A 15,030-nucleotide genomic window follows, 5' to 3' on the forward strand; every position below is an offset into this window, starting at 1 on the left:
TGTCTCACTTCTCTCAAAGCCAATTTTTTCATTATGCCTAGATGTTCCAAAAGCCTCTTTTTCTGCTCTTAAACACACTTTTGGCTGCTCCAGGAAGCTTCTCCAAAACAGGTTTGGCCAATCACTTCATTGGAATTTAAACAGTGTTTGCAAAGTCTCTTGCATTCCTATGGTGATGTCTTGAGGTCTCATAGTGGTTTCAGAGTTGATCATTTTTGTGTGCCTGGGACAGCCTTGTGCTGGTGTTCAACTGGTGCAATTGATTTGAGTCTAGTGTGGAGTAATACCCTTGCAGCTTCTGCGGGAGGAGCCGAACCGTGCCGTGCCACGCAAGCGTGACCGAGGCTGGTGGGCCTCTTGGTTTGGCAGCACTGAAAGTGAGCCGGTGGAGGAGGTAGACGTGATTGGGGAGCGAGAGCGCAGCTTCTGGTCCCGTCTCACCCCCGAGGAGAAGGAGAAGCTGTATGAGGCTATTGAGTATGCTGATGCCTCGTCTGAGGTGCCCGAGCACTACATTGCTCACAAGGTAGGCGGTGCCGCTCGGCAGTTTGTTCCCAGCTGGGTGGAAGCCAACCTCAACTGCATGGTGCAGGTGAATTTCACACTGGCCAACTGCACGCTGTCTCTGGTGGCTGGTAGTGGCCATGAGGTGCTGGTGTGCACGCTCAGTCAGTTCCTGATGAGCCTGGAGACCCGTCCCGGGGCGCACGCTTTCAAAGTGTCAACTCGTGCCGAGGGCTTTGTCATCGAGGGCGCCTCCAGTGACCACCATGACCTGGTCACTGTCTTATCAGTGGAGAAGTCAGCTACTGGTAAGGTCTGTCATGTATCAGCATTGATAGCAGCAAGGACGAGTGCCTACGGAAGATGCCAACAAAGAAAGACAGTCGTGGTTGTTGCTACAACTTGAGCGCTTTCTGAATTGCTGTACAACATTTCTTACTCTTGGAATATACCATGCCTACACCTAAACTTGTATAATCCTTCTGATGGAATTTTTAGCTTCTCTGCAGTTTACTTTTGCTGTTTAAAATCAACGTTGATCTTTGGGCATGTGTACACTTTGCATCCTCTGTTGTGTTACACAGTCTGTTATGAGATCAGCAGTCTTTCTGTCATTTCTAGGTTATTAAAATAATGAAGTTTCAGCTTTTCTTTAAATTAGAATCGAATGGTGGTTGATTCTGTTTTTTGTTTGTGGGATATGACAGCATCGTGGCAATTTAGGCCTGTTGGTATGCCATAGTAGAGGTTTTGAATAGTGCAAGAGTGTGAGAAGAGTATGGGAAAGACAGAGTGCTCTGTCTTTCCCAAAAAGTTTATGGGTGTTGTCACAAATTTGGATTGGCCATGCATAGTTGAGTGAGTGTCTCTATTTTTATTAAAAAGAAACTAAACCGAATATACCATATTTTTCTGGGTATAACCTGCCTCCATGTATGAGCCACACCCTCTATTACAACAACCCAGAAAAATGAAAATCCATGTGATTGAAAATAACTACATACAACAGTGCTAAGATCTATCTGAAAACAGTCTTAATTTGCTGATCGTTCATGTTACTTCTTCGGCCAGTGGCTGTTTCCACACCTCTTTGTCGACACTCACAGTCCTCAGCTTCTGCTGCACTGTAAAGGGCAGGCATTGGACGCAGCTCATCATGAACCGAGTTTTGGTTCGCCAGTACCGCATGCACTATTCGCTAACTATATTAACACAGCCAAAACGCTAAATAGCAACAGAGAAGAAAGGGGGCTTCAACACACGAGGGTTAGAAAAGTGTAAGGTTCCCCAGGAGATAATGAAACTGAATGGTGGAGAAGTTTGCCCATGAAATTTGGTTTCATGGCAGCATGGAGTGCGCTGCCATGAAATCACAATTTAAGGCCAAATTTGCAATGCTGTGGAGCATCACCTCAAAGTAAAATTTGCACATAACCTGCGCCCCAACGTTACTGCTAAGTTTCTGAATTTTTTTTTTTATGTGGGCTATGCGCGAAAACAACACAATATTCAAACTTTTATTTCTGGCAGAATTAGTGCTTTAAAGAAGGTTCTCTTCTTTCGTAGAAGAGCAACCACTGCAGAGTCCGAAGTTTTCAGTTGTTGCTGCAGAGTGCACTTTATTTTCACAGAACAGTTGTAAACGTTTACTCTAGGGAAGTACTTTCCTGCTAACCCGTTTTCTTTCTTTTGACGGTTATTATTGACTTTCCATATGAACTCCCAGATTTTCTGGGCGTGTGCTAAATGAAATGCACAACGAATTTACACTTAATCTTTTTATTGTGAAGTGAGGGCAGCACTATTTGTGTTCTGACTGTTAGAAAAGCACTTTTTGCCTGAGATGAAATCACGTCTAAAAAGACGGTTATGCACAAATGACTGACACATGTAATTGCAGGACCTTGTGCAGTCACATTTGCAGCATATGATTTAGGAGCACCCTTGCTAATGTAATGGTAACAGGTGAAAAAGCAGTGTAAACAGGTTGCCTGCCTTGTTTGTTGTTTAATAAAAGCAGCCCTGGCTTCGTCACTTGGGGGCTGTTGCCAGTTTACACTGGGTGGTTGAGGTGTGATAGCCTGTCCACTGAGGATTTGGTTTGTGCACCCAACCACTGGGTTAAATGAGGTTTAACTTCGGGATGGAAGAAGTTGTGCGTGTATGCCTTGTGCAGGACTGCTGTCAGCTGGTTGCGAGCCATGAATGGCATGTCCGCTGTCAGATCGCAAAGATCAGTCACAGCTGCACACTTGCATGTTCTATTTCAGCTCAACCCGGACAGTACCTAGCAGCCAGCAGTGCTCGGAGCAGCAGTGAATCATGCAGAAATGAACATATATATGACATCATGTATGCAGGCTGTGTCTGAAAAACAATCTTTGTGAGCAGGGGCATGAAATCATATCTGTGCTTTAGTGCAAACACAAAGATTAGCTTGTATTTGTCTCTTTGTTCTTGCTTGCGCTAACAGCCACAGCCATAGGATTGAATTCAGAATCAGAATTTATTGTTAGAATTTGGGTCAAATTGCATGTATTTAGTATGCAGGAGGAGGTCCCATAGTCAAAGACTGTATCGGGACCTCCTTGTTGTTGACTTTGTTGGGCAATTGTTGTTGACTTTGTGGAGCATGTGGCAATACTCTTGGCCTGTTCCACAAGCTGTGCAGAGGTGTACAGATGAGCTGTTTCATCTTTGCAGAGATAGCTCCACAGCATGTGTTTGCTCTGGACTTTGAGCAGAACCCACTGGACATTAAGGCTGATTATGGCATGATGATGTATGCGGAACCAGTTGAAGTTGTCTACAATGAAGTAAGTGGAGCGTTCAGCAGTTACAGTTAAACCAGCGTGACAACCAACCGGGAAAACTGGGAATTTCTGAGGGATTTTGAGTAGTCTGGAAAAACACAGGGAAAACTCAGGGAATTTGTGCTTCTATCGGGGAAAATTGGCTGTAATTTTATTGAAAGGGAATGAAAGTCGTGGTAATGCTGGCTCGAGTAACAGACAGGAATCATAATGAATTGTCTTTGATGCCCTGTCGTTGGCTGGAGGAGTTGCCAGTGTAAACTCAACGACCGACTTTTCAGACGGCTTCGTGGTATCACTATGTACTGCATAGAGTCAATGTATCACAATGCCTGAAATTTCGGATGCAAGAACCCTTTGCTGTCTGATTTTCCGGACATTTTCGCCGTGACAAAATAGAATTAATCAAAGCCACCACCATTGCCATTTTGATTACCTCACCGCCTCGAACCGGCACTCGTGCACACACATCTGCTGGCAGCCATAGCCACCACTGCGGCAACGCTAGGCATAGCTGCTGTGACGTTCGCTGTTAAGCTTCTTGGCATTGGATGCCGTGTTTTTTATTGAAAGAATTCGCCGCTGTCAGCAATGGTACCGGCTCCCCCTTTGTGGTCCTCGCGATTGGCTACGAAGCTCGGAAAGCACGGTGTGTTGCATAATGCCGGTTCCCGAAAGTCAGCTTTGCCTCTGTACAGAAATGGTACTTGGTGAAGCATACGCAAAAGTATTGCGGTGAAGCATAACAAGTGTGGCTATTGCCACGATACACAGTATGTATTCCTTAAATATACACGCATGCACCTGGTATCTCCTATCACAGTATGAGCACTGATATGCCTAATACGTGTACCGACAGGCCTTGAGAGCTTTTTCGAATGTGCCTGTGGCGGTTTGAGCCTTTAAGGGCAGTAAAGACATGCATTCATTTTTTGCAACTGGTCGATTTTTCTGACATTTTCGCTGCCCCTAGGGAGTTTGAAAAATTGAACGTTGACAGTACAATTGACCAAGAAAATGCTTCAAATGGTCTGTGTGGTGAACGAGTGGCTGAAGGAGGACGAGAACAGAAAGCACTTACGCATTGAGGAATGAACGGCAAAGGAAGCATGCTGCCTCCATTTTGAAGGAGCTTGAGCTCAAAAAACAAAGTGTTGGCTGATGCTGAGATGCAGGCATTCCTCGTCCAAACCAAAATGAACTCTTTAAGGCAGTGAAACACAACACTGATGCATTGTGCACGGGCTGAGAATATGTCAGAACAGTTAAGGTTGGCTTACAAGCTGTTGAGAGAGAATCTCAATTGTGACAAAGTTTGGGCCTCATACCACTGAGCTCGCCATCAGTTGATAGAAATAGCTCACATTCAAAAACGTTTACTTCTGTATGCATCTCCTTTTTATTCGTATTTGAGAATGTCCGACTCGATTTGAAATTTTTTTAAGACATTTTATTTGCTGTGTATTTTACTAACCCCTCCTTTCTACTCGCTTTTTGAATAAAATAAGCACTACTTCTTAGTATTAAACTGGATTAAGTAGTTTAAAAAAATTTTTTTTCACCTGCTTGCTAGAGACTGACAGCATCGAGCGATATGGTTTCAGCCCGTCTTGACTTAAAACAGTTTTGCGTCACTCAGGGAATTTTGCAAAGAAACTTCCCGTCGTGTGCGCTTGGTTGCGTGATCGTGAGCTCACTCCCCTCCCCCTCTTTCCCTTTGCTTGCGCTGGGAGGCAGCATTTGTGCGTGAAGCCACCATCTTTTTTTCTCACCCTCACACATTTTCACTCGCACCTAAGCATAAAGTGCGTGGGGTGTGATAAAATCTTATCGCACTTGGACTTTACACGGAACACTATGCAGCTTCACTTCGGCTCTCACTTTTGTCGTGCCACGTGCGATTTGAGAGGTGCATTTGCAACCAGCCGCTTGTAATTAAATGATTTGGCCATCTGCATCCACGAAAATTTTCATTTATTGTTTCGGCATTCCTTTGCTGCAGAAGCAAAATTTCATTATATTGCAATCGCATACAAACACACTTCGTTATATTGAGGTTCTGATTGCATGGTGTTTAATGGGCAAGAGGTTGTGAAAAAGGTAAATACTTCGTTATATAGAGAGTTTCATTATATTGAAGTTCATTATATCGAGATTTAACTGTATTTCAGAGCCAAAGTTAATGAAATAGAAATAAAATGCAAGTGAGGGACATGATTTGTGCTCCTCAATATGGCAAGATGGCTAGCGCAGCCATCTTGCGCATGCAAAACGAAAGAGGACTATAACACATTTCTTTTTGTCTCTTGTATGTAGCCCAAACATTGCTACTAAATTGATGTTCATCTTGGAAGCTTAAGATGGAGCATTTGTGCTGTGTGCATCATCATAATTGCATTTATTGCATAGTTCCAAAATGTGATGATATTCTTTCCTCATAAAAATCTATTGCGATAAATTTTTATTTTAGCAGGCATTATTCAAGGGGTCTGACTGCCATCATTTTTAGTGCAAATTATTAATTGCATTTATGATGGTGCTTCAACAATGCCACACTATAACTGACATCTTATAGCAATGTTTGTCAGCTTGTTAGCTGTTTACTAGTGCCATCAAGAGTATTTTGAAGGAGTATTGGCCAAGTTGTATGCTCTTTTTCTTCCAGCATTCATTGTCAGAACTACTGACATTCTTCAGCGTCCCAAATGTGTCAGTGTATGACATCTACAGCCTTGCTGCAAAGCAGCTAAACACATTGGCTGCATGGAGCAAGACAGGGCTGCTTCATGCGCTGACACATCGAAAGGTGAGAGCGTGAACCACATTCTTATCTTTTCTTGTCTGAAAGGCCCACCTTTCTGCATTAATCTTGCGCATGTTGGTCAAGAAAGTCACTGTATACTTTAATAAGACTCTGCATGCAATGCACTCATGCTATTAAATTAATAATGACCGAAGTAGTGTGGGCTTGTAAACATCAACTATTTTGCTCAGCAGAATGAGAGCAACGTGAACCATCTTGGCTGAGCCTACTGAAGGCACTGAGGTGGTTCAGGGTGTCTACCAACCTGGAAAACCGGGAATTCTCAGGCAATTTGCATAGTCTGGAAATACTCAGGGAAAACTCAGGGAATTTGTGCTTCTATCAGGGAAAATTAGCTGTAACATTATAGAAAGGGAACGAAAGCCGTGTTAATGCTGGCTTCAGTAACAGAGGAATCGCAAAGAATCGTCATTGACGCCGTGTCATTGGCACAATCTATTGCCAGAATAGTTAACGACCGATTTTCCAGATGCCTGATTTTTCGGACATGCCCGATAATTCGCACGACTTTGCGGCACCACCACGTACTCCATATAGTCAATGTATATTTCCCGGACTGCAGGTCTGAAATGGCATTAACCGAAGCCACCATCGCCGCCATTTTGATTATCTCGCCGCCTCGAACCGGCACTCTCGCACGCAGATCCGCTGGTAGCCATAGCCACCACCGCCGCAACGTTACGCCCAGCTGCTTCTACATTCGCTATTAAGCTTTTTACCGTGCGGTGCCGTATTTTTCATAGAAAGAATTCGCCGCTGTCAGCAATGGCACCGACTCCGCCTTTGTAATCCTCGTGGTTGGCTTCGAAGCTCGCAGAGCACAGCGCGTTGCGTAATGCCAGTTTTTGATAGTTAGCTTTGCCTGAGTACAGCAGTGTTAGGCGGTGAAGCATGACAAGTGTGGGAAGGGGCAATTGTTATGGGACACAGTATGTATTCCTTAATTATACACGCGTGCACCCCCATCTCCTGTCACAGTACGAGCACCGATATGCCTAATAAGTGTACTGGCAGGCCTTAAGGGAGTCATCATCATCATCATCAGCCTGGTTACGCCCACTGCAGGGCAAAGGCCTCTCCCATACTTCTCCAATAATCCCGGTCATGTACTAATTGCGGCCATGCCGTCCCTGCAAACTTCTTAATCTCATCTACCCACCTAACTTTCTGCCGCCCCCTGCTACGCTTCCCTTCCCTTGGGATCCAGTCCGTAACCCTTAATGACCATCGGTTATCTTCCCTCCTCATTACATGTCCTGCCCATGCCCATTTCTTTTTCTTGATTTGAACTAAGATGTCATTAACTCGCGTTTGTTCCCTCACCCAATCTGCTCTTTTCTTATCCGTTAACGTTACACCTATCATTCTTCTTTCCATAGCTCGTTGCGTCGTCCTCAATTTGAGTAGAACCCTTTTCGTAAGCCTCCAGGTTTCTGCCCCGTAGGTGAGTACTGGTAAGACACAGCTATCATACACTTTTCTCTTGAGGGATAATGGCAACCTCCTGTTCGTGATTTGAGAATGCCTGCCAAACGCACCCCAGCCCATTCTCATTCTTCTGATTATTTCATTCTCATGATCCAGATCCGCAGTCACTACCTGCCCTAAGTATATGTATTCCCTTACCACTTCCAGTGCCTCACTACCTATCGTAAACTGCTGTTCTCTTCCGAGACTGGTAAACATTACTTTAGTTTTCTGCAGATTAATTTTTAGACCCACTCTTCTGCTTTGCCTCTCCAGGTCAGTGAGCATGCATTGCAATTGGTCCCCTGAGTTACTAAGCAAGGCAATATCATCAGCGAATCGCAAGTTACTAAGGTATTCTCCATTAATTTTTATCCCCAATTCTTCCCAATCCAGGTCTCTGAATACCTCCTGTAAACACGCTGTGAATAGCATTGGAGAGATCGTATCTCCCTGCCTGACGCCTTTCTTTATTGGGATTTTGTTGCTTTCTTTATGGAGGACTACGGTGGCTGTGGAGCCGCTATAGATATTTTTCAGTATTTTTACATACGGCTCGTCTACACCCTGATTTCGTAATGCCTCCATGACTGCTGAGGTTTCGACAGAATCAAACGCTTTCTCATAATCAATGAAAGCTATATATATGGGTTGGTTATATTCCGCACATTTCTCTATCACCTGATTGATAGTGTGAATATGATCTATTGTTGAGTAGCCTTTACGGAATCCTGCCTGGTCCTTTGCTTGACAGAAGTCTAAGGTGTTGCTGATTCTGTTTGCGATTACCTTAGAAAATATTATGTAGGCAACGGACAGTAAGCTGATCGGTCTATAATTCTTCAAGTCTTTGGCGTCCCCTTTCTTATGGATTAGGATTATGTTAGCGTTCTTCCAAGATTCCGGTACGCTCGACGTCATGAGGCATTGCGTATACAGGGTGGCCAGTTTCTCTAGAACAATGTGCCCACCATCCTTCAACAAATCTGCTGTTACCTGATCCTCCCCAGCTGCCTTCCCCCTTTGCATATCTCCCAAGGCTTTCTTTACTTCTTCCGGCGTTACCTTTGGGACTTCGAATTCCTCTAGACTATTTTCTCTTCCATTATCGTCGTGGGTGCCACTGGTACTGTATAAATCTCTATAGAACTCCTCAGCCACTTGAACTATCTCATCCATATTAGTAATGATATTGCCGGCTTTGTCTCTTAACGCATACATCTGATTCTTGCCAATTCCTAGTTTCTTCTTCACTGTTTTTAGGCTTCCGCCGTTCCTGAGAGCATGTTCAATTCTATCCATATTATACTTCCTTATGTCAGCTGTCTTACGCTTGTTGATTAACTTCGAAAGTTCGGCCAGTTCTATTCTAGCTGTAGGGTTAGAGGCTTTCATACATTGGCGTTTCTTGATCAGATCTTTCGTCTCCTGCGATAGTTTACTGGTATCCTGCCTAACCGAGTTACCACCGACTTCCATAGCACACTTCTTAATGATGCCCACAAGATTGTCGTTCATTGCTTCAACACTAAGGTCCTCTTCCTGAGTTAAAGCCGAATACCTGTTCTGTAGCTTGATCTGGAATTCCTCTATTTTCCCTCTTACCGCTAACTCATTGATCGGCTTCTTATGTACCAGTTTCTTCCGTTCCCTCCTCAGGTCTAGGCTAATTCGAGTTCTTACCATCCTGTGGTCCCTGCAGCGCACCTGGTAGGGTAAACCCCCCAAAAAATCGAATTTGCAATTTTGGCACAGAAAAATCGACTGCGCTATGAGGAACAAACCTGCGGAAGCGCGACCTCGAGCACCCGCTCAAGCGGTTCAAATGTCGTGCCAAAGTGTGCCATGCGTCCTGGTGTTAAGAATGGCGGACAGAGTCTGGTTTGTTTATCATTGTCGTTCGCAGTTTTCTTCGTTATGGCATGGTTATATTTGTGTGTGTGTGTGTGTGGTAAGTAAATTATTTGTACTAAAATATAATAGATGAATTAAAAGAAAAGGAGACATCCACCCAATCGTAGCACTTGCTGCAAAGGAATCCCATACGGTTTCTTTGAAAGAAAAGCATCGCAGTTGATGAAAATCTCGTCCTGGTCCGGGGCTCGAACTAGGGACTACCGCCTTTCTGGGGCAGCCACTCTACCATCCGAGCTAACTAGGTGACTAGCAGATGGCAGGGCGAAGTCGAATTTGTTAACAACTCGAAGCAAGAGTTTGACGCAATAGCCTTTGTAGAAAATAACTATTACGTCAAACTCTTGCTTTTGCTTACGTGGTCATGGTCGCCTCTGTTTTGAGTTTCAAACATATTACTTGTCCATAAGATGGCACGATCATCCAGAAAATGGAGCAGAATGAGAACTTTCAACAGTAATCGGTCTTCTGAGCCAATGTATTCATGGACGAACACTCCAATGAGTCGCTCATTGGTGTGTTCCAATGAGCGACCCATTGGTGAACACCAATGAGTCGCTCAACCCACTCATCTGGTGCTGCTGCCCTAAGAAAACTTTCTCAGTGCTTACACATTGAAGGCAGCAACTAGCAATGCTGTAGCCAACTACAGTGACAGTAATTTTGCACAAAAAGCTGTTCTGGAGGCCCTTGGAATTGTTCCAGGTCTGTTTTGTTATATTACCCTCGACAGGACGGACAAAGAGCGTGTTGACAGGGCAGAATTCTATGACTCCACCGAGAGAAAGGAAGGAGGACTGATAAAAAGGAACACTAAGAAGGGTTTTGGAGACACCTGCAAGAAAGTCGGCAGTGAAATGTGTTCTCCTGGGGCATTTTGAACATCCACAAGCAGTAATCGAACAGAAGACTTCATTTTTCTCAAGTTGCAGTTTTTATTATTTTTTCAAATTCAATGCACCTTTTCTCAGAAAGTATTCATCCCATTCCAGTGAAACATTGTAAACATGTACTACAACCAGTCATAAATATTCTGAACTAAAGAAATCTCTGATAATATGAATGACCAACACTGGAAAAATTTACATTGCAAGAAACCCCCCTTCTGGCTTTGCACAAGCAGAGATATTATTTTTTGGGGGTGCGAGCTCCAAAGTGGATATGATATCTCTTTAGTTCAGATATAACCTATTGGTATCTAGAATAACACTGTAATATCATCACATTCCTCTGCGTTCTTGGAGAGAAAAGGTACATCAAATAATCAAACACACCTGAAATTTTGGGAGTGGGCCACAGGAAAGGAAAACCATCTAGAATCAAACAAAGTGTCTCACGTTGTACCCAAGAGCAACTTTTGTAAGCACGCGAAGTTTGATGTGAATATCTGCCGGCGCTTCTAAAATAATACGTTAAAACTAACATGTACCATTTACCCTACCATACCTCCTTAAGAGCTTTTTCAGACGTGCTTGTGGCAATTTTAGCCCTTAAGGGTAGTTAAAGACGTGCATTGAATTATTTTTTCAGAATGCCAGATTTTTCGGATGTTTTTGCGGCCCCTAGGGAGTCTGAAAAATTGGATGTTCACTGTACAACTGACCAAGAGGACGCTTCAAATAATCCATGGGGTGGAAGCGTGGCAGAAGGAGGATGAGAACAGAAAGGACCGACGCATTAAGGAATTAATGGGAACAGAAGCGTGCCGCTGCCTCTTCGAAGGAGGTTGAGCTCAAAAAACAGTGTTGGCTGACGACGTGATGCAGGTGTCCCTCATCCAAACCAAAATAAACTTTTTAAAGCAGTGAAACCCAACACTGAGATGTTGTGTACTGGCTGAGAGTATGTCAGGACAGTTGAGATTGACTTCCCAGCTGCTGAGAGAGAATCTTAGTTGTGACAAAGTTCAGGCCTCATACCGATGAGCTTGCTATCAGTTGATAGAAATAGCTCATATTCAAAAATATTTACTTATGCATGCATCTCCTTTTCATTCATATTTCAAAATGTTCGACTCAATTTGCAATGGGTTTGACCATTTCTTTCGCTGTGCATTTTACTAGCTCCTTCCTTCTGCTTTCTTTTTAAATAAAATAGATATTACTCTTTATTATTCAAATTGGATTAAGTAATTTTTTTTGTTTCAACATGCTTACAAGAGAGTGACAGCATCGGGCTACATGGTGTCAGCCTGTCTTGACATAAAACAAAGTTCTAGCTCATTCAGGGAATGTTGCAAAGGTGCTCAGGGAAAACCTGGAAAAATCAGGGAATTTGGAAATGTCAACTTGGTAGACACCCTGTGGTTGCTGTTTTGCTATTGATGGTAGCAAAGATGTCAGACTTTAAGGGGCTGGATGCTCGATTGTTGGGCAGCGTTCGATGAATCATAGGCACCACAGTGTGAAACGTTTTCTCAGTAATCACTCATGAACAAACCGCCGGAAGGTTGGGCCATAATAGCATGGTTAGAACAACAGAAAGCTGAGCTAGTTGGTAAGGATTCATTATGCAAAAAGGAGTGAGGCGTGCAGACAGGACACGAGAGTAGAGAAGTGGACAACACGAACGCCGACTATCAACTGAAGGGAGCACTGAGGCGAAAAAAGAAGAAGACACAAAACTCATCTGCGCATGCTCAGGAATGGTAACACCACGTGTCAGTCGGGTATACGTGCCGGTCTACGTGAGAGATAACTGTTTGCGGAGGACTATCACTTAATCTTAATACTTAATCTCTTCCTTATGTAAAGTAATCGAAGGCTGACTCACGCACCCACTTCCACCATTAAAGATATGCCATGCCTCTACCATAAGACGCGTATCTTCATTCTTATGCCTGTACAATATCGCGCATTCATCTAACTCTGGCATGCAGTTACAATCTCCGCAGTGTAGCGAAAGATTAGAAGGCGACCCACCAGTTAATGACCTTTTATGTTCCATTAGCCTCTGATTGATACACCGTCCCGTTTGCCCTACGTAGAACTGGCCACAGCTAAGGGGAATTTTATACACCGCACCCATACGACAGTCAGTAAAACTGTTGTTCTTATTGTGCTTCACTGGACAAATACCTGTTCGTTTTTTGCCTTTTACCCGCTCCTTTTTATTCTGTACGGCAGTACATATCTTACCTAGCTTATTGGGAGCAGGGAAAGCAACATTAACATCATATCTACTTGCAACTTTTTTAAGCCTGTGCGACACTGAATGAATATACGGAATAGCCACTACTCTTTTTTTGCTACTACTGCTTTCCATAATCACGTCCGTCCCTCTCGAAATGGACTTCTTTAGGCGCTCAGCCACAGTGGCCACCGCTACACTAGGATAACCTGCTTCTAATAGGCGCCGGACCTGCGCATTAAAACTGGCGCTCATTTTGTGCATGCAGGATCTGGTGAGGGAAGCCTTAAGGCACGACATGGCAATTCCGTTTTTTACTAATTTCGAATGCTTGGATTGAAAGTTTAGCAACGGCTTCGAAGATCTTGGGGTGTACTGCCAACAAACATGGTTTTGTTCGAAGATCAAGGAAATGTCAAGAAACTGAATTACGCGTCGCTGAGGAAATTCCTTGGTAAACTTTAATCCTCCCCCATAAAGTTTAAATTGATCACTTACTGGGGTAGCAGCGGAATCGAATTCTTCCCTATTGCAGAAAATCAGGTAATCATCAACGTACCGAAATATCTTGATAACGCTATCACCTAAGGCTTTCTCTAAGCAGTTGTCAACCTTACTCAGGTAAATGTTGCTAAGAATAGGGGCAACCTTTGAGCCATTACAAATGCCTGATTTCTGCAGAAAAACGGAATCTCTCCATCCAATCAGCGTCGACTTCAAGTACATTGAAAGAATTTCTAGAAAAGCTGCAGTAGAAACACCGCATCTGTCAATAAAAGCCGATTCTTGCACTTGTTCTTTAATGCACTCATTTACGGAATTTAGTAACCCGTCATGCGGCAAGGAATGTTACAGGTCTTCGATATCCATACTAAAAGCTGTACAATCACCAGGATTTTCCTCTCTCAAATACTGAACTAGTACCTGAGAATTACGTAAGCAAAAGGGGTCTGAAAAAACTAGTGAAGCTAAGCAGTTCTGTAGGTAACTGGCGACACTAATCTTCTAATGTTTCGCTACATTGCCGAGATTGTAACTGCACGCCAGAGTTAGATGAATGCGCGATATTGTACAGGCATAAGAATGAAGATACGCGTCTTATGGTAGAGGCATGGCATATCTTTAATGGTGGAAGTGCGTGCGTGAGTCAGCCTTCGATTACATTACATAAGAAAGAGATTAAGTGTCTTAACAGTTATCTCTAACGTAGACCGGCACGTGTACCTGACTGACACGTGGTATTACCATTCCTGAGCATGCGCAGATGAGTTTTGTGTCTTCTTCTTTTTTCGCCTCAGTGCACCCTTCAGTTGATAGTCGGCGTTCGTGTTGTCCACTTGTCTACTCTCGTGTCCTGTCTGCACGCCTCACTCCTTTTTGCAGCATGGTTACCAGTTCCCGTGCATATGGTGCAGATTGGACTGAGAGCAATGCATAGGCTTGGCTCACAGCGTTGCAAGATTTGCATATGTTTCATCGTGCAATGCTGTAAATCTTGGACACCATGGCTGATACTGCTTAGCGCTCGCATCCGTCGTCCGGTGGAATATGAAGAATACGAATATTCATCCCGAGGAAAAAATTATGCAGAAACAACTGATGATGATTGTCAAAGTAAGTGAATAGCCCAAATGAATGGACGAAGAACGAGCAAGTGATAGTTTCCCTCCTGCCCATCCCGCAACTCAGTTGCTTGAGTGTTCGCACCCTTTATCTCTGTGCTCTCCCATGCCTGCCTGGAGTTCCTTCATGGCAGTCGTGGAGAGCAAACGAGTCCACTTCATGGTCTCATGTGTCGTGTGACGGTGCCAATGCCATCAGCATTCGACAAAATGCTTGCCTGCAGCTGCAGGGTATTCGTCATGGGTGCGAATCCGTTATGTATTCTCGTCTGCTGCATTGTCCACGATGGGCTGGCCACTACTGGTTTGCCAGCAAGATGTGTGACAAACGTGTGAGCGACAGCCTGCCATCCTCCTCCCTTCGGTTTCTCCTCACCACTTGTCTGACAACACGCAAACCTTTCCTCGCCGCAGGAATGGAAGTGCTGCACCAATTGCACAAAACCATTGATGATCCCCAACCAGTGCCTAAACACTAATTTCTAATGAAGTTGCCAAATTTAACAGGATGTGCATGTTAAGTGGCAACCATGCAACCATAGTGAAGCATTGACTAGCGTTTAGCCCTGGAATCCAAGCCCAAGCGAACCGTTTCAGTGTCAGTGGCTCTGGAGTGTAGGTGTGTTTGTTAGCGTATTGTAACTTGGCCACAGCAAAATGAAGACCATGTTGTGCTATACAATGCATTATGAATGTTTTATATGTCTTACACTCTTACATACTATACGGACCAGCTAAAGATGGTTTGAACTGGTGC

General features: G+C 43.9%; 1 protein-coding gene across 3 annotated transcripts in view; it reads left to right on the forward strand.

Annotated features, from left to right (window-relative positions):
• The window catches only part of LOC142586048 (intermembrane lipid transfer protein VPS13A-like), a 935,034-nt gene that overhangs the window by 114,301 nt on the left and 805,703 nt on the right, over nt 1-15,030 (forward strand). For all 3 annotated transcript variants that reach the window (XM_075697293.1, XM_075697294.1, XM_075697295.1), the window contains 4 exons: nt 296-526; nt 593-812; nt 3,208-3,320; nt 5,983-6,123. In XM_075697293.1, coding sequence (XP_075553408.1) covers nt 296-526; nt 593-812; nt 3,208-3,320; nt 5,983-6,123 — 705 coding nt within the window. The remainder of the gene's footprint in view (nt 1-295; nt 527-592; nt 813-3,207; nt 3,321-5,982; nt 6,124-15,030) is intronic.

Source organism: Dermacentor variabilis, chromosome 6, assembly GCF_050947875.1.
Source record: "Dermacentor variabilis isolate Ectoservices chromosome 6, ASM5094787v1, whole genome shotgun sequence".
In the NCBI taxonomy this organism is placed as follows: domain Eukaryota; kingdom Metazoa; phylum Arthropoda; class Arachnida; order Ixodida; family Ixodidae; genus Dermacentor; species Dermacentor variabilis.